Source organism: Musa acuminata, chromosome BXJ1-5 (genome assembly GCF_036884655.1).
Source record: "Musa acuminata AAA Group cultivar baxijiao chromosome BXJ1-5, Cavendish_Baxijiao_AAA, whole genome shotgun sequence".
Classification (NCBI taxonomy): domain Eukaryota; kingdom Viridiplantae; phylum Streptophyta; class Magnoliopsida; order Zingiberales; family Musaceae; genus Musa; species Musa acuminata.
The window spans coordinates 40,372,653-40,397,527 of NC_088331.1; the positions used below are offsets into that span (position 1 = coordinate 40,372,653).

Below are 24,875 nucleotides of genomic sequence, written 5' to 3' on the forward strand. Positions count from 1 at the left end.
TCAATTAGTGGTGAAATGTGGCACTGGCTTCATCTTTTCCTGGGGCTATTAATCTGTATTGTAGCAAGGATAAGATGAAGGCTGGTGGATAAGGAGGAGGAGGAGGAGGAGGCGCATGGCAAGTCATGAAGGTGATCAGGGGTTGATAAGAGAGCCGTCCTGTTCTCTCTTTTCCCTCCCTCTCCTTTTTGAATCCTGAACTTAGATTAGGGTTTGCTCAATTCACATTGTACTCATGCTCGCTCCAGGTGGTGAAAGAAAGGCCATCCACATTTGCTAGTTGCACTATTTGTTGCGTCAGCCGTGATGTGCAAAACAAGCATTAATAGGGAGCTTTGGACATGTCCACAGGATCGCAACAAGCCATGAATGGCCGTTGCATGTTGTTACAGAAAGATCCAGGATCGTACAGCCAGTGACTCGTCCCTATAAGCGCAACTCGTGTATATGCTTTTGGGTTGATGGAGAAGGGAAACGATGCTATGAGGCACAACTCTGGAACCCACAACCCAAAGCACCACCATCTGCTAGCTGCTGTAGCGAATTCTTGTGCTTTGAGATTGGGTCACGCAGAGCTGCAAGATCTGGGTCTTTGGCCTGGACCACAGACAGTGCTTCACTTGTAGTGGTGCCAATTTGCTTTCTTGCCTGCAATTATCGTTGTACTGGTGTTGATTTGCAAGTGGGAGCAGGGAAGAGGAGGCACCAGCTTTGGGCATTTCCTACCTTTGGGAGCAATGGATGATTGCGAGAGTCACGAGATATGTTATCGTACTGCCGCAGTAGCCGCTCCAAGTTTACGTGTGGTGGCCGTCGTCTCACCGTGATCCTCCACACCATTCACGTCCTGGTTTTGCTGTGGAGTACTGCTTCGAGCTTTCAACCTCGCAGCTGCCACTTGTGATCACTCCTTTCGCCAACACGTACGCGTCGGTGGGGAGCTTGACCTATGTCACGGATCTGCATCCCTGTTAGCTTCGTCCATAGCTGGAGTGGTAGATCGAGTCTGCAAAAGAACTCGCAGGTGGTGGATTAGGTTTCGTTTGCTTGTTTGGTCGGACTGGGACACCGAGGTTGTAGTCCAAGCTCAAGGGACAACAGCAGAAGCAGGCCTTGAACAAGGGCCGAGCTCATCATTTGGGCTTCCACTTTCTGGATTAATGAGTCAGGATGTGATGAAAGGAGTACCACCTTCCCATTTACTCCCCTCTTACAAGCTCTGAACAGTACGGCAGATGGAGAGAGAGAGAGAGCGCGTAATCATGCAGAGGACTCCCACCAGCAGCAGCAGCATGATAAAGAAGCTACCGAGTCATAATTTAAGGTATGACATCTAAAATCCAAAAAGAGTAGCAAACAGTAGGAGCTACAAAATAGAGTCGTCGTCTTGCTCGTCTCCCTCGACTCTTCTGAGCTCAAGTTACAGATAGACCGAGGAGGAGGAGAAGCTGGCGGAAGCAGGAGAGGCTGTAATGGCCAAGGAGGAAGAGAGCTTGCCTTGCCGATCCTTCGGCCGGCGGTGTCGGCTGCAGGCCAAAGAGCAGAAGGCCAGGTTCTACATCCTTCGGCGATGCATCATGATGCTGATGTGCTGGAGAGAGCGCGGAGAAACTCGATAGTCTATGTACTACTTGATCTGTGCACCAGCTTTGCTCACATGACATGCAGGTCCTCTCATAAACATATTGGACATATATATCTCTATACATCATGAGACAATGTTAGTGTATTCATCTTTTCTTGTGACTTGCCATGCGTATCTTGCTTAGTATTAGTATTTCGCTCATCATCCTTGTTTCTTTTTGAGGTTGCTGTCCCTTCTCGTTTCCCCTAAACAACTGTTTGAGCACTGGTTTGGATGTGTTTGGTGGGATTTTTCTCTTCCATTTCTTCAGCAAGTGGGAGTTTGTGTTTTGGGACATATTTCATGTTGTTTGATGCTTGTGTTCTTCACCCTCAGCCAATACTTGGTCTCTCCAAACGGAAAGACTACTAGTTTCTTTGTCCTTATACAAAGAAATTTTTGATACTGCCGTGAAGCCAAGAATGCCAAGCACAACATCTGATCTCATAAAACGTGATGTCTGCAACTCATGATCCTATCCATTTGTCTTCTTGACTTGTGCCAAGGATTCCAGATCTGGTCCTCTATCTCTGCTCGATCTACCCGACTATTTTTGGTGTTAGATCATCATCTAGAGGTTTGACGGATCAAGATCTCGACCTGTCTCCACTGTTAAAGGTTCCTTCCCCTGGGTAAAATGTTGGAGGGATTCGATCGCAGGTCTTCATGCACATCTTCAATGGGTTTGCAGCTGAAGTCCTCATTCAATGAGGGTGGAAACGAATCACAGGTGAAAAGTTGGATCCTGCAACATGCACAGAAGCGTCTCTCCTAAAGCTTACTGCAGCAGTTGGGGGGGAGTCTGGGATTCAGCTTCTCTTTTCCTTCTCATTCAATGAAGTTGAAGACGGATCGCATCAACATGTACCGATGTGCCAGACGCTGCAACGTTATGCAACGAGCAGCGGATCGGATCGCCACAGTGCTGCCATGGCGACGCGATCTCGGATTCGTTGACGTACGAGTAAAGGGGTGATGGGGCCTCCAAATTTTTGATGAGCTCAGAAATGGTGGAGACCAGCAGACGAGCACGTGTGGGTGGGGGCTGACGACTCTGATACATACATACATAATGGTCCCCTCTCTCTCTCTCTCTCTCTCTCTCTCTCTCTCAGAGTTGCCGGAGGCCGGAGGCCGGAGGACAGAGTTCCCCACCATCTCTCACATCGCACGTGGATCCACTGCCACAGGTGGGTCAGTACCTCCTCGGTCTTCCCACCCACGCGTGCACATAGCACTCACCTCTCTCTCTCTCTCTCTCTCTCTCTCTCTCTCCCTCTCCCTCTCTACTGATCTGCTCGGGAGCAGGAAGATATACATTAGAGCTCGAAGGAATCAAATGACACAAAGCTAAACCACTGGGGCGTCACATGCTGCCGACATGGGAGATGTTTCGCCTGACACCATCACCTGTTGCTCCTCCAATCTAACGTATGTTTATCGGAATCAGATTCGACATCAATTCGATTCATTTTCATTAGTCAAATCTCAGATCGTTAAACAAATATACGAAGGACTCGTAATATTTTTAATTTATAAATAATTAGTTGAAAATATTTTAGACTTTTTGGTATTCAAATGGATTATTAGATGGTAAGAAAATAATAGTGGAAGAGGAAGTTTTTATTCCAATCAATAATAATAATGTGGAGAGGTGAAAGCAATGGAGGGGAGTGGGAAGTACGTAGCTGTGGTCGCCGGCATGTGAATGCTTTATTCTTGCTTGTGGCAGACAACATGATCAAACTGCTGGCAATAAAGGAGGCGATGAGCTCCTCTTTACATGAAAACTCGACTGCAGATGATAGATAACATTGTGAGTTTTACTTACTTTGCTTTCACTTTTTATCCCAAAGAGGACGTCCACAGGTTGGAGATGATTCCGATACCCAAATCATTGGACACGTTGGGCTCCTCCTCGGTTGCAGACTAAACTTCATTAATTTCTCATAAATATAAGAAATATTATTCGGTAAATTTCCAGAAAAAAAAAATAATTGGAGTTTTTTTTGTTTTTTTTCTTATTATTTCTTCAATTTTATCCCTCAAAAAATGGGCGGCTTTTCCTCGGGTTTGGTTTAGTTAAAGTCTGGTCGATTAATTGTAAATCAATTTTTTTATTAGGCATATTTAGTAAAATATAAAAAAGATAATTTTGATATATTTAAAACCTGAATTTCAAATATTTTATAGTGTCAACTTAGAATAATACTTTAAATTATTAAAATGACCATAAAATAAGATAGATAAACATTTTGGGGGAAAAAAAAAGCTCCATACTATTTTGATAACTCAAAATGATATTTGAAATATATGATATAATGTCTTCCAAAATATTTTCTCTAATTTTTAAAATTTTTGAAATAAAAATATTTTAAATTTTGGTATAGATAATATTATTTTAAAATTTAGGACTTGGAATCTACATTTCTATGCCTTCCAAAATATTTTTCTAGTAATTTCCAGTAGAACTTATAATTCATTTTTATATTATTATATTTAATAATATATTCTTTATTAATTCGGTTCAGCTTAATTAACTGGACCGATTCTGAATGCACAACAACATCTCGTTCCATTCAAGTATTAGATTATGTGTATTAGACGCTGCTTTAACAAGAGTCAAACTGTTGACCTTACCAATTCTCCTCCCTATATATATATATATATATATATATATATATATACATTCACAAAGCAAGTTAATATGTTAGAATTGATAGTCAATTAGAACTTGACACATGGTATCCAATCAAACCATGAGCACCAATAGAGGGCCAACATATATAGCCTAGTGAATTATGAGAGCCTAATTAGCATAGTCACCATATCAATATAATATCCAAAAGAAAATATTCTCCACTGATACCTCATTCTAGGACTTGTAAGTGCTTCTCTACATATGCATAGACTTCTGAAATCATAAGACTAAATTCTTGAGCTCTTTACTAACTCAAGAATCAAGTCTTGCTAAGTACTAATCCCTCGATCTCAGAAGAGTTTTACCCTTGAAGATATGAGATGGGCCGAAAGAATCTCTCCAAGTTTCAAATGAGATAATGAACATGGTCAGGTCAACCATTTCTAATTCAAAGACAGATGAAGCACTAATACACCAAAGTGCCTAAACATGATCTCACTGCCACATTATTGCGCATCGAAATATCAATTCAGTGCTTGAAAGTTCTACTTCTGGTAGACACCAACATACATCGATCGGTCGACCTCAACTTTATTGACATGTCCTGTGGTTTTGGCGAGACGTGAAAACTCTGCCACCTGAACGTGACCTGAGCTTGGTATTTTTTTTCTTCGAGATCATGCAAGAGATGCTACAAGAAACTCCACAACTGAAGCTTTTCTGTGGTCTGCAGATGACTTCTTCATCCATCCCTTAATTATTTCGTTGGCTGGGTTTAAGAAAACTTCACAGGAGCTACCAAGCTGGTGGTAGAAAAATTAGGAGCATTGGTATATTAGAAATCTTAGCGCTCTGATGATGATGAGACCTATTGGAATTAAATTTGTTAAGTATTATAAAGAGGTTTACATCAAGTCATAGAATCATTACATCAAGAAAAAAAAATGGATTAAAAGTTTATAAAAGAATAAGTCAAATTGGTTATTGGTTCTTGAAAAAATTTCTTAAAAGCGAATGATTCATCTTAAATATAATTAATATAATGTATCTTTGGGAACTATATAAACCTCATAGGTCATGAGGATAAGAGAGTTTTTGAAATTGTAAAAATATTTTTCTTAAGAGAAATATAGAAGATTAAAGCTTGTCATAATCTTCCTCTATTTGATAACTCCATCCTCTCTTCCTATCAAGTTCGACCAATGGTAGCGACAGACTTCCTTTCAAGTCGATTTAGAGGTCACGGCTTCTTCTTCCTGATGCCTCTCATCACTCATTCACGGAGAGCGAGAGCCAGAGCGAGAGAGAGATGCATTGATTGATTCTTGGAGAAGTGGTGTCATTTTCAGGGTTGTCACTGGATGTTTAGTCCTGGTAGGACCAGCGAGCATTTGCATAATGCAAGATGAAGAATGAAATAATATGATGATTATTTATGAAAAGCCTCTCTCTCTCTCTCTCTCTCTCTCTCTCTATATATATATATATATATATATATATATATATATATATTGCCCTCTCTCAATTTTTTCCAATATACATTGATCATTCCCATAGTCCTTTTTTCAGTATATCGAATTATTTTCTTGACATTCATCACAGTCACCCAACCCGGATTTGTGTCTTATGCACCTGTCCGGGAATGGGTTTTCCGCACATCACATCCTTCCATGAGAATGATTGTTTTGGACACATAACTACATCTGGATAGAATTTGGGGATGGCTCTCTTCAAGTTGGTCAACTTTCTCGTAGAATATGAGGTTAATAACATTTAGCTTTCCCTTATGTTGACAACCTCTAACCCATCAATCACAACATGAATCCACTCACTCCCAAGGTCGATGGCCACACCATGTTGCTTTTGGAATCTGGAAAGTGCTGAAAATTAACTGCTGTGATACCACTTGTTGTGAACTTGCTCGAAGAGAGGAGAAATGATCCCATACACTAGTAATATAAAGGAGAGTACTTGGTATATTTGATCTTATAATTAGATTACATGAGCCATTCAAGAACAACGTGCAACTCTATCAGCCATATATATATATATATATATATATATATATATATATATATATATATATATATATATATATATATATATATATATATATATATATATATATATATATATATATATATATATATATATATATATATATATATATATATATATATATATATATATTCTACAACATATTTATATGTGCTACGTAATCTACCATTTACTACGCTTCTCACACTCCATTGATCTGCTCACCATACTTCGTTAGATCCGCGATGAACTGATCCAAGTTCTTATGTGACGAACCCTCGGGAGTGAGTGCAATCTCGAGGGCTCTCCTGACCTCCCTTATGTTCTTCCTGGCCTCATTCCCTGCTTCTCCTTCCATCAAGATCTCGATTCTCTTGCTTACTTCCTCTCTGTTCACCTTGTTCGTCCGTCCTAGGTCGAGTCCGATCCTCCAGTCATTGACCACCAGTTTCCGATTCGTGAACTGATCGGTGAGGAGGGGGAAGCAGAGCAGCGGAACCCCGCACCAAATGCTCTCCAAGATCGAGTTCCAGCCGCAGTGGGTGAGGAAACCGCCGATCGACCGGTGCTTCAGCAGCTCGACCTGGCAGCACCATGGCACCACCACCCCCCTCCCTTGGCTCTCCTCCGCGAAGTCTTCGGGCAGCGGGTCGGGCTCGTCGGAGCTGACGACGTCCGACCGGAGCACCCATATGAAGCTGACCGTGCTTCCGAGAACTCCGTGGGCTATCTCCTCCAGGTCCCGCCTACCGATGTGCGCGTAGCTTCCAAAGGAGATGTACAAGACGGAACCCGGCGGTTTGGAGTCCAGCCACTGGGAGCAGTCGGATTCCGCCCACAGGCTCGTCGCCACGGCGCTCCTGGTGAACCCCGCGGGGAAGATCGGCCCCACAGCATAGAACGGCTTCTCCCGCTGCAGGGCGGAGATCGTGTCGGACTCCAGCTCTTGCACCGTGTTGCACAGCACGAAGTCCGCGGCCTTGGCCTCGTCGAACGCCTTGAAGATGATCTGGTGCACCACCGTCGACACGTCCGTCTCCTGCAGGTACGACATGAGGTCAGCCGGCTCGATCGCTGCCACCCCTGGCACGTACGTTATCGTGTCTTTGCTGTTATCTACCACCAAACACATGAACGAATCGTGAGGAAAAAATAAAAAGAGTAGACGAGTAGGAATCGAGATGTGTCGATCACCATGAGAAGCGAAGTGGCCATTTCGGATGAGGAGATCCATGTGATAGTAGAGAGAGAAGATGAGCGCCGGCTCGGTCCAGAAGGATACGTAGGGGATCCCAAACTTCTTGGCCAAGGTGGAAGGCCACACGAAGAAGGTGTCGGCGATGAGGCAGGTGAGGGGAGGATCGGCGCGCAGCGACAGCTTCCGTATGAGCTCCTCGACGTGGGCGGAGAGGACGTGGAGAACGGCGAACATGAACTGGTCGTGGTTGAGAGAGCGGTCGAAGGCAACGGGGAGGCCGTCGCTCACGAGCTCGTAGCGTATGTCGAGGCCGGAGGCGCGGGCGGCGGGGAAGATGTCGTGGCCGAGGTCGGAGCCGGAGCGGCGGGCGGCGCAACAGGTCTGGTGGTGGACGGCTTCGGTATTGACGAAGGTGATGGCGAAACCCCTGGAGGCGAGTTTGATGGCGAGGTGGACGGCCGGGATGATGTGACCTTGGAGAGGGTAGGGGACGAGGAGGGCGTGAGGCGGCTTCCGGTGAGAGGCAGCCATTGTTTAGCGATGGGATTGCGTTAGTGTTTCTGCTGAAAAAGAGAGACAGTGTCAGGGCGGCTTCATTCAGCCATCGAACATATCTCTGTTATTAAAATGCATTCGGGACATCAAAGTTTCGAGTGAGGGTCGCCAATGTCTCAAAATCTTGGGCCCCACGATGGATGTAATCCAATTAGTTATATGAGGTTTTATCAAATACGATTTGATCCAAAGGCTATCAGTAGACGTATGGAAACTTATATACCGACTAAGCTAATCAGTATCTTTCATCAAAAATTGAAATAGTAAAGGGCACGAACTAGTTCAGTTCAAAGCGACTAGCCTCAGGAAATTTACCACAAGATAATTTTGGCAACGCAACAAAGACAATAAAATGAAAAATGATTCGGAGGAGCAAATCGAGACTATTACAAATACCTTAGGAAGATATTCCTAAACCATAAAACACCTGAAAATACTAAACAAGAAAAACCTAAAGTATAAGTCCAAACTATTTAACTGAGTGGACTTAAACCAAAGTAAATACTTAGGTTTTCTTATGGTGCCTCTTGTGGTGTCACTTGTGTTGCATCTGACTTCAAAGCCCAGGCCCTTATTTATAGTTCCAATAAGAGATAACAAGTCTGGTTTTCCCGATGTGGGACTATGGGACTTGTCAAACTAACAAATCTCCACCTTGGCATGTCCCAACAAAACTTGCTCCATCTTCTTCAAAAAAGTCCGAACGGGCAATCACCAATAATGAATACCAACCAAGTCCAAGCACTGCTTGAACTTGTAAACCGGAAGAGGTTTCGTAAGCATATCAACTGGATTGTCCTTCGTATGAATTTTCTGAACAAGGACCTTTCCCTCAGCAATAGTATCCCATTTACATCCAACAATTTTCTTACCCGAAGGCGGCTTCACAAGATCCCAAGTTCTATTCCGATGGAGAGACTCAATTTCTTCATTCATCGCAATCAACCACTTAGCGGAATTATCACAAGAAAATGCATCTGAGTAGGAAGTAGGCTCACCAACTTTACTTGTCTCTTTTACAACAGACAAAGCATATGCAACCAAATTTGCATATCTTTGTGGTGGTCGAATATCTCTCCATGGTCTATCCTTGGCTATGGAATATTGTTCTTCCTCTAGATCATCTGCGTCAGTAGACTCGAGACCATATACTGGCATTCTTTGAGTATAAGAGTTCGACTTAAAAGAATTAGAACTGCCAATCTCAAGCTTCACCTGCTTCTGCACACTATCATTTGTACAACTAGTAGAATCCTCTTTGGAAGATAACATAAACAATTCATCAAAAGTAACATATCTACTGATTACAAATTTTGGGGATTTGGGATCAGAACACCATAATATGTATCCTTTCACCCCAGAAGCATATCCAAGGAAAATGCACTTTTTAGCTCGAGACTCTAATTTTCCTTCATTTACATGCATGTATGATGGACACTCAAAATTTTTTAAATCAGAGTAATCAGTAGGAGTACCTGACCAAACTTCCTCTAGAATTTAAAGTCAAGTGATGTAGAAGGAGCACGGTTGACAACGTAATAGACCATATTAATCGCCTCTGCCCAAAAGTCCTTTATCAACCCTGCATTTAAGATCATACACCTCACTCTCTCTAAGAGTGTTATGTTCATACGTTTGACCACACCATTTTGTTGAGGCGTCATCCTAACAGTACGATGTCAAACGATTCCTTCATTTTTGCAGAATTCTTCAAAGTCATCTTCACAAAATTCCATGTCATTATTTGTTCGAAGCCGCTTAATCTGTTTACCTGTTTGTTTCTCAATCAAAGTCTTTCATTGTTTAAAGGTTAGAAACACATCATTTTTATGCTTCAAAAAATAAACTCAAACTTTTCTAGAATAATCGTCAATGAAAGTCAACATATACTTAGCACCACCCTTAGACTGAACATGAGCTAGACGCCAAAGGTCTGAATGAATATAATCAAGAGTACCTTTCGTTTTGTGAACAGACGGAGAAGTGAAGCTGACTCTTTTCTGCTTTCCAAAAATGCAGTGTTCACAAAAATCCAGTGGCCCAGTACTTTGTCCACAAAGTAGACCCCTTTTGCTCAATATACTCAAACATTTTTCGCTCATATGACCCAAACGCATATGCCATAATTTAGTGATATCAGAATCAGATAATGATGATGATGAGATTGCAACCAAACCTATGACAGTAGTTCCCTGCAGAATATACAAGCTACCAGACCTACAAGCTTTCATAACAACAAGAGCACTTCTAGAAACTTTTATAACTCCACATTCAGCTGTGTATTTACACCCAAGGGCCTCTAGGGTGCCTAAAGAGATGAGATTCTTTTTTAAATCAGGAACATGTCTAACATTAGTGAGCGTTCTCACAATACCATAATGCATTTTAATTTTGATTATGCCTCTACCAACAACATCACATGCAGCATTATTACCCATTAAAACAATTCCACCATTACAAGATTCATATGTGGAAAACAAATCCCTATTGGGACACATGTGATAAGAACAACTCGAATCTAAAATCCATTTATTTTTAGACCTCGTCCTGTCATCAATAGCAGAGAAAATATTTCCAACATTCTCATCAGTTGCTACACTAACTTCAGCGGATTTAATAGTTTTCTCAACAAATTTTTCCTTTTGCTTTAATTTATTTTTTAATTTAAAGCAATCAGATTTAATGTGCCCCATTTTATGACAATATCTGCATTCCAAATTTCTATGTCTGGATTTAGATCTAGATTTAGATCTACTACTGTCAAATTCTCTTTTATCCATTCTCCCCCTAATAACCAGACATTCAGCCTAATTCCCTCTACTTTCTCCAGTGATATTCCTGTCTATCTGCTCCTTAGATTTCAGTACAGATTTAATTTCTTGATACGAAACTGTTTCTTTTCCATAAATCAAAGTATCACGGAAATGCTTAAAAGATTGGGGAAAAGAACACAAGAGTAATAAAGCCTTATCCTCATCATCAATTTTTGCATCTATATTCTCCAAATCCATAACCAAAGAATCAAACTTATCAAGATGTAATAGTATAGATATACCTTCAATCATCTGAAGCATATACAGACTCTACTTCAAGAAGAGACGATTCTCCACTGTCCTCTTCATATACAAGGCTTTAAGCTTGTCCCACATGCTCTTAGCCGTAGTCTCCGTAGCTACCTCCCGTAAAACCTCGTCAGAGAGATTTATAATGATGCTTGATCGGGCCTTCTTATCCATACCCGTAAGCTCTTCTTTTGATATATCATCTGGAATGCTTTCGGCTCCCTGTAGTACCAAATCAACTCCATCTTGAACCAGAATGACCTCCATCTTGAGTTGCCACAAGCCGAAGTTGACATTTCTATCGAATTTCTTAACAACAATCTTTGTTATTGTCATCGTTGCCAAAAGATCCCAGAACCAGGCTCTGATACCAGTTTGTTAGAGCTAGCCCCAAGAAATTTACCATAAGGTAATTTTGGTAACACAACAAGGACAATAAAGCGAAAAATAAAAGCGACAAGAACACCATATTTACGTGGTTCGGTCAATTAACTTTGACCTACATCCACGGACGAAAGAGGAGCAAATCACTACTATAAAAAAGGGACTATTACAAATGCCTTAGGAAGATGTTCCTAGGCTATAAAACACCCGAAAATACTAAACAAGAAAAACCTAGAGTATAAGTTCAAACTATTTAACTAAGTGTGGGCTTAAACCAAAGTAAATACTTAGGTTTTCTTATGATGCCTCTTGTGGTGCATCTGACTTCAAAGCCCAAGCCCTTATTTATAGTTCCAATATGAGATAACAAGCCTAGTTTTCCCGATGTGGGACTATGGGACTTGCCAAACTAACACCTATGGTATTCATCTGATTTCATGAGAAAATAAAGTGAAGAGTGAAATTATAAGGTGAGTCTACTAGTTGATCAGCCATATGAACATGAGAGATACGAAGTTGACGTCTGACAACTTGATCTCGCACGAAGTGAAAGTCGATGGCAATGTGTTTCATACGTAAGTGGAACACTGGATTGACGCATAAGTAGGTAGCTTCAATATTGTCACAATATATTATATGAGTAAGGGTAGAGCTGGCTTTGAGTTCCTTGAGGAGATTTATAACCCAATTGAGTTCAGCAGCAAACGGTAGCGATAGCACGATATTCAGCTTCAACCGTAGACGGGGTGATTATCTTTTACTTCTTAGAACTCCAACTGATTGGATTAGACCCAAGAAAGACGAGATATCATAAGGTGGAGGTACGATCATCAAAGTTTCCCGCCCAATCAGCATTAGCAAAGGCATGGAGATGAAGTAGAGTGTGTTTGCAGAGAAAAAACCTATGATTGAGGGTCCCTTTAAGATACCGCAAAATTCGTTTGATCACAGACCAATGCATAGCAAAAGGCTGGTGCATGTATTGAGATAGTTTATTGATTGCAAATGAGATATCTGGACGGGTGAGAGCAAGTATTGTAAGGAGCCAATTTCTTGGTGGTATTGAGTTGAGTCTATAGGAATGCTGACATCACATATTTTGAGTGATGCACTAGTAGAGAGAGGAGTTACAACCTCTTTTGCATCCTACATATTTATCTTTGATAATAAGTCTTAAATATACTTTCTTTGTGATACGAGGAGATCTGAGGATGTAAATATTGCTTCCATTCCCAAAATGTAGCTTAGGGGTCCTAAATCTTTGAGGGGGAATCGATCAGCCAATTACTTTAAAAATGTCTGAATCTCTAAGGTATCATTACTTGTGACAATAATATCATCTATATACACTAGAAGATATATTGTATTCTCATTTTGTTATTGTAAGAATAAAGAGGTATCAGACTTGGAGTTGATAAAACCAGTTGATATCAGAAATGATCCAAGTTCAGTATACCAAGCACTTGGAGCTTGACAGAGTCAATAAATGGCTTTCTATAGTTTGCAGACATGTCTCGGATACTGGTGATGAATAAAACCGAGAGTTGCTACATAAAGACATCTTCAGTTAGAGACTCCGGTAAAAAAACATTATTAACGTCCAATTGGCATAAGTGTTAGCCCCTGGAGATAGTCAAACTTAGAATAAGTCGAATTGTTGTAGGTTTAACTACGAGGTTGAAAGTTTCTGTGAAGTCAACTCCAGGTCGTTGATGAAACCCTTTGGTAACTAAACGGGCTTTGTATCTAGCAACGGACCCGTCTGGGTTCCGCTTAATTTAAAAGACCCATTTACACCCGATGATGTTTTGTATAGGATGAAATGACACAAGAGTCCATGTAGAGTTATGAAGTAGGGCATCATATTCTTCACGCATGGCTTTACGCCAATGGCATGGCTTTACACTAGTGTGGAGATTTTTTAGCTTACGTGATTGTGGTAGGTTCATTGGTCTCAAGAGAGGATTGTATGAGAGCATGTAGGCCGAGAACCTGACGTGGTTTAAAGATACCACTTTTTGAGTGAGTTATCATTGGATGTTTAAGAGCTGTAGGTTATGGTATTGGTATGAGTGGTGGAGAGGTATTGACATGGGTTGGGTTGGGCTAAGATACATTAGTGGCACTAGGTAAAGAAGGTTGCTGTGTTTCTGAGGATATAAAAGGCAGACTCCATAAAAATAACAGAAGACAGACTTTTTGAGTTTTAAGATCGTAGCATCAAAAGGCATTATGTTCAAGAGAATATCCTATGAAAATGCAAGGCTTGGATCTTGGTGTGATCTTATGTGGTGTATAGGGACATAGCCATGGATAATATAAACAATCAAATATTCTGAGTTTGTAAAGAATATGAGATTTGGAAAATAGTTTTCCAAATGATAATTGATATTGGAGGACTGGATTGAGCATACAATTAATAAGGTAAGTGGCAGTTTAAAAAGCTACAGACCAAAAAGTGGTTGGCATGGAGGCTTAATGTAGAAGAGTGAGACTAGTTTCTACGATATGTCGATGTTTACGTTCAACAGAGCCAACTAGTTGAGGAGTGTGTGAAGGTGACTTAAGGTGTTGGATGCCACAGGATGAGAGATAGGATGTGAGGGCTTGATATTCACCGCCATCAGGATGCGTAGTTGCCACCTTTGGATAATTTGAAGGGGATGAGAGTTGCTGCATTGATGGAAATAAGGCTTGTATGTGGGAAAATACTATGGTTCCCTGCGGGAACAATAACTGGAGCATCAGAGATAGATATTGAGGACATATGGAAGTAGGTAAAAGGTTGTAGCGACAACAATGATCAGGGAAGAAGAGGTGGTGGTGGTGCAGATCAGTGTCACCTGAGGAAGGTTGTTGGCAAACGAGGTCTTTGTTGAAGGAGAAGGTTAGCTTTGTGTAAGACAGTTATAGATCTTTATGTAGCAGATCAGCAGTTAGGAATCTGGGCAACGATGCAGTGGTGCAACAAGTGGTATGGAAAGATTCCAAATGCTGCTTGTCGAGATAAAGGTGGAGCAAGATGCAGTGGCTGCCCCGATCACCGATTAGAGGTAGCGGGAGAGAACTACAAAGATTATTCGATAATAGTAGAAAGGGATGGTAGGCCTGCACCAAGACAAGGTCCTCTCCAGGACCAAGACGTGACCCGGCAGGAGCGTGTCCGTAGGAAGATCAAAACGCTACCACAGGATGCCACCGGAAGTAGTGAGGACGATGTTGCCGGAGGCGAGGACAGCCAGGAGCTGGTCGATGGTGCCTAGCGAGAGGGTTCTGGCGACCAGGTCCACAAAGAGGGTTGCTCGATGGTTGCTGAAGCAGATCAAGTCTGGAGCAACGGTTCAATGACGGTGCACTGACAGAGGTGGAAGGTGGGAGGTGAGAGGTGGGTGATTGCGGTGGCTTGAGTTCGTGTACGTAGCAGCGATCCACGCGATGCTGTGCGTGACGTAGCTGTACGTATACGTAGAGGAGAGCGTCGGACCACCCAGCATGTAGATTGTTGAGGGCACAGGCGTCCCCTTGGGAAGATGAGCGAAGACTGCAGACTATTGTGGCAGATCAGCGAAGACTGCCGCGATGAAGAAGATGAGGACTGGCCGCGAAATCTCACTTGGAAATGTGGCTGCAACGATGATGGTCGCTAGTCGAAGGCGAAGGTTTGCACCTCTCTTCTTACTGCTCTAATGCCACAATAAAATGATAGAATGAAGAATGAAATTATAATGATAAAAAAAACACACATCTCAATTAATGTCATATAATATATATTTATACATAATGAAAGAGAGGATTTTTCTCCAACGAAATTTTCTCCAAGGAAATCTCATCTGTAGCCAACGAAATTGCCCTAGGAAATCCCAGTAGTTAGGAAATCTCTCACTTCCAACCTGGGAAATCTCTCACTTCCAACCTGGGATAAATGTTACGAGGGAAGTAACACCCTCTACAACTTTGATCTTGCCTTCTCAATCAGCACTCTTCTTAGTATTTTTCCTGCGGCAGACTTGGGTACAGAGTTGACAAAGGTAACACTTCTCAACCTCTTAATAGGTGCAACCTGTTGATGCGAGACAAAAATGACTCAGAAAGACATTTGCAACATGGAAAACCGGGTTTAAAAAAGGAAAAATTAAAGGGAAATTTTGAACGATAATTGGATTGCTAAGTTCTTTGGATTTGTCCTGTTCTAAGTCTTAACACACTCCTGAAAGAAATGAGATGCTTTAGACTTTGCTGACAAATAAATGGTGGATCTTTTAAGTGACAGAACAACTGAAACCATTTATGATGAAACAAAACGATTTTATAGCTAAAACAGAGTAAGATTGTCATAAGCAAGTAAAATAATGTGATCAACAACTCATCCTACAACTAAGTCAAGATTAACACATAGATCTTCCGACCCTACAGATGTTTATGTCATTTAATACAACGAGTTTAGCTCCCCACTAGGAATCCATTGCCACCGAGTTCGTTTCAGCTATATTCATATTAAATGTACCATATAGGAAGGTGTCAAAAGGGCTAAAAGAATAAGGAAGTCTTTTAATCTTTTTGGTGTTTTTTAAAGGAATATTTTAATTGTTGTAGGATTCTTTCTTTACAAAAAAAGAAAAATTGTATACTCACTCTGCAGTATATGGAAAACAGAATAAAAGTAAAAATAGACACTCAGTGTTACCAGTTTCGAGATGAAGTTCTGGACATCTTCTTCAGTCAATGAACTATTAGGAGATCGGACCACATAAGCAATCGGAACCTCTCCAGCTTCAGTGTTAGGAAACCTGAATGAGAAACATAAAGAATTGTTGGAATTTTGCAGTCTGAAATAAACCGCGTAATGCAATGATTAACCACAAGTGCATCTGAATCTGCTCGATGCTGTCTCCGAGAGGAGACTGAAAAAGAAGTTGCATTACAATTTCCGACTTACGGAATAACAACTGCATCTAATATCTCAGGATGTGAAAGAAGCAATCCCTCCAGTTCAGCAGGTGCAACCTATCAAAATAATAAATAAATACAAAACTGAGTTTTTGACATAAAAGGGAACTAACAATAAACAAAGTTTACATTTAGTAAGCAAGAGACTAATCATCAAATCATTTCTGCATCCAAAGTACTTACTATTTGCTTCAGTTTCTTCAACTTTTTGGATAGGCTCTTAATGCTTTTCATTTTCCTCAGGGAAGTAAGATTATATTATGCAACCAAAAATGAAACAGTTTCTTTCTTTTATTATACAGTTATGTGCTACTGTTACTATATAACACAAAAATAGATTCTCTCGGCCGTCGTTTCCGATAATTGGATCATAGTGACATCCTAGTCTACTAAACACAAAATTATCTGTAACTCCAGATCTAAGTTTCCAGTTGCACACTGAACATGACACAACACATGAATTTGATAATAAAAGCTTACCTGATGACCTTTGTACTTGATGAGTTCTTTAATTCGATCAACGACAAACAATTGTCCCTTTTCATCAAAATAGCCAAGATCGCCGGTATGTAACCATCCATCTTTCAAAGTCAAGTTTGTTGCTTGTGGATTGTTAATATACCCTGAAGAAGTTTGCAACAATGCACTCAGCAGCAGCAGCAATGTACAATAATAGAAATTAAAACATAGGTTAAAAATAACAGAGACCTTATCCATCATATGTTTCTCAAAGAAATTCTCTTGAAATTATCTTTAAAGAAAAAAAGAATAGCAACAAATGAAGTTCATGATCAATGATGTCACAAAATTTGAAGGTAACCTGCAGTCATTTTGCAGAATAAGTAGGAGCTGAAGGAGAACTAGAACTATATCATGCTACATGTAAGGTAACATTTAAACTCCTGATGGTTAGGTAATTTTGATAATGGTTTTCCATAGATATAAAGATCATTGATAAAGAGCATAAAGGTAAAAGAACATGACAACTTTGAATCAACAACTTGTGGAACTTTACTCTTGCTGAGTTTAGGAGAATTTACCTACACTGTGACAAGATTTTACCTTGCATTATGTTTGGTCCACGGAAGCACAATTCGCCTAATTGATTAGGTGGTAGAGGCTTCAATGTGTCTACACTGACAACTTTAGCCTCCATTCCAGACACCATTGTTCCAGCAGAACCAAAATCACGAACCTCACCCGGGGCAGGAATTTCTAGCGATATGAGTCCACAAGTCTCTGTCATACCATATACCTGTTTGGAACACAAAAGCAAACAATCAAATATATTTAGTCACTCCTGTACCTGTGTTTGTCTTCTCTCCAATGGAAAGCACCAATAATAATACTCCACTCATTCATTATATTCTAGGCAAAGAAATTTATCATATTCTAGCAAGAGCAGCAGCATTCATTATTAATTAGAACAGTAACATGTACCGTACACAGTGATCAGCTTATCGACCAACTAATGCATTTCAAGTGGAATTTATAATATAAATGTGGAGCAATGATAATTATAAATTAGGATGGCTTGTGGAAATTTGAAATTTTGGCATGCATTATTGAGGTTAATTGTTAATGGCAATAGTGTGCACAACAATTGCAGATTATATAATTCAGAATGCTACTCTTCACATGTGAGACTATTTACACTGCAATTTACTGGACTATTCCAGAAAAAAACACTTATTCTAGCATTAGAAATTAGTTCAGTGTGAATATTAAAGCACAATTCAATTCTAGGAGAAAACTAACTATATAAGCTCAGAATGTAATATCCCAAAATTCAATTCTAGGACCTCGTTGTGAATACAAAATTTATAGGGACTTAATTGAATCGCCTCCCACCACTTGCTATGTTACAAATATTTATTTATTTATATTATATAATTTATAAAAAAATCCATTCTTTGAAGAATATGTGAATATTATTAATTTTAAATAATATATAATTGCATTAGCTTCGAAATGATATAAAAAAAAGATTTGTTAAAACTTCTTATTTTGTAAAAAAGTCATCGATATATTATTTTTATTATAATGGTAGTTATCTAGTCAGAGATTATACATTGGTACTTATTTAGAAACAAGTTTCTTCTAGACACAGGGTGAGATGTGTTACCTATACTATGAGGGTTAAATATAGTTTTAGATCTTGTCATGGAGATATACTGTGGTTGTAGTCATTGACAATACTAGGACTTCTATTTTGGCATATATATTTTAGTTATATTTATCTATAGAAGCCTTAGTAATATTTATGCTTATTTTGAAAATTTAATGATAGTATTTGCACTATAATGTTTTATGTTTTATGCCTTGACAAGCAACTGCTTATACTTTCATTATGAAAATACATTTAAATTTTATTATGCTTTAAAAGATATTGTTAGAAAATCATGATTTGAAATACATATAAAATTGATGTTTTGTAAATTATATACGCATAAAGAAAGTACTTAATATTTATGCATATTTCGAAAGCATAGGTTAAATATATAAAGAATTTATTTATTTTAAATAAATATTTATTTATGATAAATTTCGAAAGCATAGCATAAGATATCTTTAAAATTTTCAGAATGCATAATAGAACCAGTATAATTGAAATAAATACAATTTATCTAACTTCACCAGTATAATTGGAGTACTTGCAAAGAGGTCCGGATGATACCTGCACTATGTCGGCGTGAGGCAAGTTGTTAGCGACTATTTCCATCACTTCCTTCCCTAAAGGCGCTGCGCCAGAACCCACAAGCCTCACCGAGCTGAGATCGTACTTGGTCACCTTACCCTGCTTAGCAAGCGCGATCATCACCGGCGGCGCGCAATAGAAGTGCGTGACCCTGTACTTCTCGATCGCCCTCAACATCGCCTCCATGTCGAACCTGGACATGGACACGATACTGTTGCCCCTCTGCATTTGGGCGTAGGTGATCGGTGACAGGCCGGCTGCATGGAACATGGGCAGAAAGCAGAGGAAGGTGTTCTGCCCCTCCCCCCTAAAATCTTGATCCGCCGTCATCATCATGGCGGTGCAGATGAAGTTTCGGTGGGTCAGCACGACGCCCTTGCTCGTACCGGTGGTCCCCGATGAGTAGAGCAGCGCCGCCACGTCCGACTGGTACACCGGCGGCGGCGAGAACCCCGCCGGATCGGAGTTGGCGACGAGGTCGTCGAAGAAGGTGACGGGGGTCTCGGGGGGAGGGGACAAGGGGGAGCCGCTGGGGCCGATGATGACGGTGGGGAGGCGCAAGGCGGCGGCCTTGGGCCAGAGCTCCGGGGTGGTGACGACGAGCTTGGCGCCGGCATCGCGGGCCTGGCTGGCGAGTTCGTGGCCTGTGTAGATCGGGTTGACGGTGGTGACAATGGCACCGAAGGAGACGGCGGCGAGGAAGGAGACGGGGAAGTGGAGGGAGTTGGGGGCGAACATGAGGATGACGTCGCCCTTGCGGATGCCGCAGAGGGAGGAGAAGCCGGCGGCAGCGGAGAGGACGGCGGACCGGAGGGCCTGAAAGGAGAGGGAGGCGCCGGTGTCGGCGTCGGCCAGGGCGAGGCGGTCGGGGTACGTGACGGCCCGGCGGAAGAAAAATGGGACCATGGAGAGGTCGGGGTCGTCGGGGAAGGCGATGTGCGCCCGGAGCGAGCGGTAGACCCCGTCGGAGCCGTAGCCGGACTTGACCTGCATCGTCCTAGCCGATCGACGCTCGCTCTTTCGCATCCGAGATTTAAAAAAAATAAATTATCATTTCATTATTTCTCATTTTATAAAAATATTTTAATTTTAAATCTTTATTTTTTTTAAACTTTATTAAATATTTTTAATTAAAAAATATATCGGATCATAAAAAAAAAGTTCTCCACCCAAAACTCAAATGTATTACAAAGTAATAAATTATTTTTAAAAATAAATATAAAAGATTAATTAATAATTACATGGTAGTAGTAACCTAAAAAAATAAAGATAATCTTTAATATTCACAAAAATATATAAATATTTTTAATAATTTAATATAAAATAATAAAATATAAATTTATTATAAAATTTATATATTAAAAATAATTATTATTATTATGTAATAAATAAAATCGGACATCAATCACATGCAACACATCTCGTTTAAATACATAATAATTAAATAACATACACTTAGCAGTGTATGGAGAGATATATTATATAAGATAAATTTCTCTGAAGGAAATTCATATGGTATTACAAATCGTAGATGAAATGATATTTCTCACTTGTCTAAGTGAGGATATGTATCTCCTAATAACAAATAAAGGAACTGTTTAATTATCACATCAACAATCAGCTAATCCTGAAAAAAATCATTTTACCTACTCTCAACAAAGATATATAGATAATCATGATCATTTATTTATATTCATACATATATATATATATATATATATATATATATATATATATATTTATATATATATATATATATATATATATATAAAAGAAATAGTATAATAAAATATTACCAAGAATAATACTTGATATATGAAGTATATGCACTGATAGCTTTGCATTCTAATGGACTTTTTATCTCCTTTTAAGTATACTTTCAACGTGGACAACTCGAGTAGTTATATATATTATATGATAACAATCACATTAATATTTAAAATCTATCTTATTAAATCAGATTTTATTATTTTAAAAATAATAAAAAATTAAAAAATTAAAAATATTATTATGCATCATAAAATTTATAATAATTCTAATATCAAAGAACTTAAAATATAAATAAAAATTGATAACAAACCTCTCCTCGGAATTCTTTTCTCAATTCTCTAGACTCAACGAAGAATGATGAAAAATGATCTCTCTTTATATAAGAAAAATTCTCCTTCCAAGATAAGTAATAATTTAACTTTTATTTTTAATTTATTTTTATATATAAAAATAAAATTATAATATTTATTTCTTATGATTCATAGAATTTGAACTATTTACTTTCTAAAAATTACATCACTCATTAGGAATAAATTAATTGAAATTTTAACTTATTTATATAATGAAAAAATATTTTTAATTATTTCTTTAATTATACGACAAAAAAAAAGTCAATAATTTAAATAAAAAATAATATATTATTTATGATAATTAATTTATATTGAAGGATAAAAAAAATGAACGTGATTACCTGCTCTCTCGATCTTGTTTAGCTGAGATTTTTATGTTGAGCTTGACGATTTAGGGCGAGACGATATAGAAAACGAGGGAAGGAGAGAGAAGACTTTCTTTGTTATGGGGCAACTGACTCGAAGCTACCATACAAAAAAAATAATGGCTCCAACCTCGTCCAGCCCAAACGGACCCAACATGTTACCTATCTCAACAGGAGTGGGTATACTTGTCTATTTTGAAAGACTTTTTATTTTTAAGTGTACTTTCATTTGTAAAAATTAGTGTAAAAATTATAGAATAAAAATTATAGAATATAAGATCATGTGTATTAAAAACACATGAGTGTAAATATAATCTATATTGTTTGATCATTATATTTTTAAAAATTATATTGAGATCTTTTATAATATTTAATCTTCTTACTTCAATAAATTTTTTTAAATTTTTTAATCTTATAAAATTATTTTTTAACTCTATATAGGGCTCTCAATGTTTTACTTTAGTAAACATAAAAATTTTAATATAATTTTTAAAAATATAAAGATATAATTAATTATACAAGATAATTTACGATTAGCCCTAATAGCAAGAAGATTATTACGAAGTCTCCAATCCCTCCTACCCACTGCCCATTCATATTTGGAAGTCTTTATTTGTTTTTTCATTTAGATAAGTTCAAATGACCAACCCACCACCCGGTCATATTTGGAAATTTCTTTTTTTGACTTCATTTAGATAACTCCAAATGACTGTCCATTTTCTTGATTGAGAAACTTTTTTATTTTTTAAGATCTACTTATTAAAGATTAAAGAAAAGATATGGAAAACAGTTTACCATATTGTTCTATATTGGAATCACATCTTGACCCTTTACCTTACCCTTTGTAAAATAAAAAATTATTTTCTTTTTTTATTTTCTTTCGTGATGTAATGATTTAAATTATCAAAGAGATAGCGCGGTGACAATTGATTATTTTTATTTATCCAATCTCCTCTTCAACAACTATCCTTTTTTAAAAATTTATTTTTGTAACGATTATATTCTTGATTATTACCTACCTATGTATTAGATCAAAATAATAAAGATTAACAAAACCTATAAATAAATACTAATGATAAATATCATTAATAAAGATATTATTCTTTGGTAACTTATCAAGTGTATCTAACCTTAAATGGAAAAAAATTGATAGGAAGAGTAATGGGAATTTGATGTGAGAGATAAATAAAAAATTTATTTCTTATTTTTTTAAATTTCTAAACAAATCTTGATATTTTTTCTTCACACACACATATAAATACACCGTCGCATGATTCAAAAATAATAATAATACTAATCTGCAAGGAGAATGATAGGAATGATTTTGCTCCATGCTAACTCATCTGCCACAAAGACTAACACCTAAATAAGGCTCTAAGTCATCAGTCTCAAAATGGCATCCGCAGTGCATCCCGATATGTCTCGCATCAATGACTGACAATAACCGTCCTACTTTATCAAGATTAGAAAATGATTAGACGATTCACCTAATCTTATCCCAGGCCAACTAGTAAAAATGCTTAAGGATCAGGTATAAAAAGGAACCCATAAGCTCATGCTGAGGAGGGGACTCTCTACATACTAACTCAGTCATACAGCTTACACTGTTATCTTCTTCGCTTCGCTGATTTAAGCATTGAAGGGGTTGACACTTGAGGTTATAACTTACACTATTGTCTTTTTCCCATCGCTGACTTAAGCATTGGAGGGGTCGTGCCAACAACTCCTGTTGCTAGCCTGTCATGCAAGAACATCGACTATTAGGAAGTGACCCCGCTATTAGGATGTAGTCATGCAACCACAAGATTATCCTCCATTCGAGGATACCTAGACGACCCAACCCTATAGAGAAACCTTGCAACCAGGAAGATCCCAGATCACCTACCTGGTCATCTTGAACCAAGTCCTTAGTAATAGAACGACTTCTAACCGGGCTGCCTATGTGGTCTTATCTCACAGTCTTCCACGTCAGCTAGGAAAAGGCAAGTGTAGGATTACACTTTCGACAATGGACCAACTGTGCAAACTCACTAATCGATGGTACTTATGACATCATCTATGAAAGATTAAGAATAAATCTGTAATTTAATTTCTAGTAGTTTGTCCCAGTAAGATTTTATCCTTTTATAAGCAAAAACTAGGATGATAATTAGAAAAGTCTCTTCTATTATAATCTTTCGAGGAATATTATCATAAATGAACTTTTTTTTATTGACAAATAATCAGAATATGAATTCAATTAGATCTATAATATATTTTATCTAGTTAAATATAAAAATTTAAAATCAAATTAATTAAATAAAAATATATTTTAAAAATAATTTTATCTAATTGTATTATGAAAGTTTTGAAAAGTATTTTACACATTGCTCTAAATTTTAAAATAAACTAATAAGTCTAACAAATATAATAATATTGCATTAAGTTCGATTACTAATACGAGTCAAATATAATAATATTATATTATGTTATTATTGTATAAGTATATTTTGCATGAAATGTTCTCGATAAATTTGGAATGATATATCATGTAAGAGCTTCAAAGGACCTCTCACATTTCTAATTTTTGGAATGTTAAGTTTAATTTTAAGATGATATACTCTTATGATAAAAGGTTAAAGTTCTTATTGTATAAATTCTTAGACTTATAGATTTAATAGTGTGGTTAATATTTTGTTAAGTTGGATTGAAAATTTTTATAAACGTTTGAGTGATGTGGTGTATGATTATAAACTGCACCGGTTTTGGTTTTATGGATGTGAATTTTGACTTGAATATTTTTTAGTATCCTCAAATGTTAGTTTAGATCTTGGATTGGATTATTGATGAATTATAGTATTCTTGATTTAATATAGGTTTATGCCTTTCAAATATATTATTTTGGGGGGCGTGACACACAGTAATTGAGGGTAGATATGTCCAATGAATTTTATATCACCCTATACCGTTTGGGGACTATTGCATAGTAAGAATAATAATTCATTAAGTTAGAAGAAGTTCTCAGTTAGAAGAAGTTCTAACAGGTGCAACTCACAACTAGTTCGGTATTAGGCCTAGAGGGTCACACACATATACTGGACAATATGATGAATAAAGAATTAAATATGTGATATCCAATAAGACCCTATTTTAATAGATCTATTGGGCGAGACCCAATAAAACTTATAGTGGTTATTGGATGGAGATCTAATATCCATTAAGCTAATAGTTATTAGATGAGGATATGATACCCACTAAGAAGGAT

General features: G+C 38.2%; 2 protein-coding genes and 1 long non-coding RNA gene across 3 annotated transcripts; 1 reads left to right on the forward strand and 2 right to left on the reverse strand.

Moving 5' to 3' along the window:
• The first annotated feature begins 589 nt into the window (after window positions 1-589).
• Window positions 590-1,849, forward strand: LOC103985742 (uncharacterized). The gene is made up of 2 exons (XR_001978018.2): window positions 590-1,324; window positions 1,427-1,849. It is a non-coding gene; the product is annotated as an uncharacterized LOC103985742 (long non-coding RNA).
• A 4,602-nt stretch (window positions 1,850-6,451) lies between these two features.
• Window positions 6,452-8,125, reverse strand: LOC135675093 (UDP-glycosyltransferase 86A1-like). The gene is made up of 2 exons (XM_065185365.1): window positions 7,497-8,125; window positions 6,452-7,418 (listed from the first exon to the last, which is right to left on the reverse strand). Exons 1-2 carry the CDS (start codon window positions 8,029-8,031, stop codon window positions 6,505-6,507), a joined length of 1,449 nt encoding a protein of 482 aa, XP_065041437.1. The 5' UTR covers window positions 8,032-8,125; the 3' UTR covers window positions 6,452-6,504.
• Window positions 8,126-15,360: 7,235 nt separating this feature from the next.
• On the reverse strand, window positions 15,361-20,139 carry LOC103985739 (4-coumarate--CoA ligase-like 1). The gene is made up of 6 exons (XM_009403546.3): window positions 19,126-20,139; window positions 17,511-17,703; window positions 16,929-17,071; window positions 16,438-16,505; window positions 16,186-16,288; window positions 15,361-15,561 (listed from the first exon to the last, which is right to left on the reverse strand). Exons 1-6 carry the CDS (start codon window positions 20,137-20,139, stop codon window positions 15,448-15,450), a joined length of 1,635 nt encoding a protein of 544 aa, XP_009401821.2. The 3' UTR covers window positions 15,361-15,447.
• Between the last annotated feature and the right edge of the window lie 4,736 nt (window positions 20,140-24,875).

Excerpts from the sequence above, each read along its gene's own strand:
- LOC135675093 (XM_065185365.1), bottom strand. The coding sequence starts at position 8,031 with ATGGCTGCCTCTCACCGGAAGCCGCCTCACGCCCTCCTCGTCCCCTAC. Across the intron at positions 7,419-7,496 it reads TGGCCACTTCGCTTCTCATG|ATAACAGCAAAGACACGATA; the intron begins GTGATCGACACA and ends GTTTGGTGGTAG.
- LOC103985739 (XM_009403546.3), bottom strand. The coding sequence starts at position 20,139 with ATGCAGGTCAAGTCCGGCTACGGCTCCGACGGGGTCTACCGCTCGCTC. Across the intron at positions 17,072-17,510 it reads TGGACCAAACATAATGCAAG|GGTATATTAACAATCCACAA; the intron begins GTAAAATCTTGT and ends AAACTTCTTCAG. Across the intron at positions 15,562-16,185 it reads AGAACTTCATCTCGAAACTG|GTTGCACCTATTAAGAGGTT; the intron begins GTAACACTGAGT and ends TCGCATCAACAG.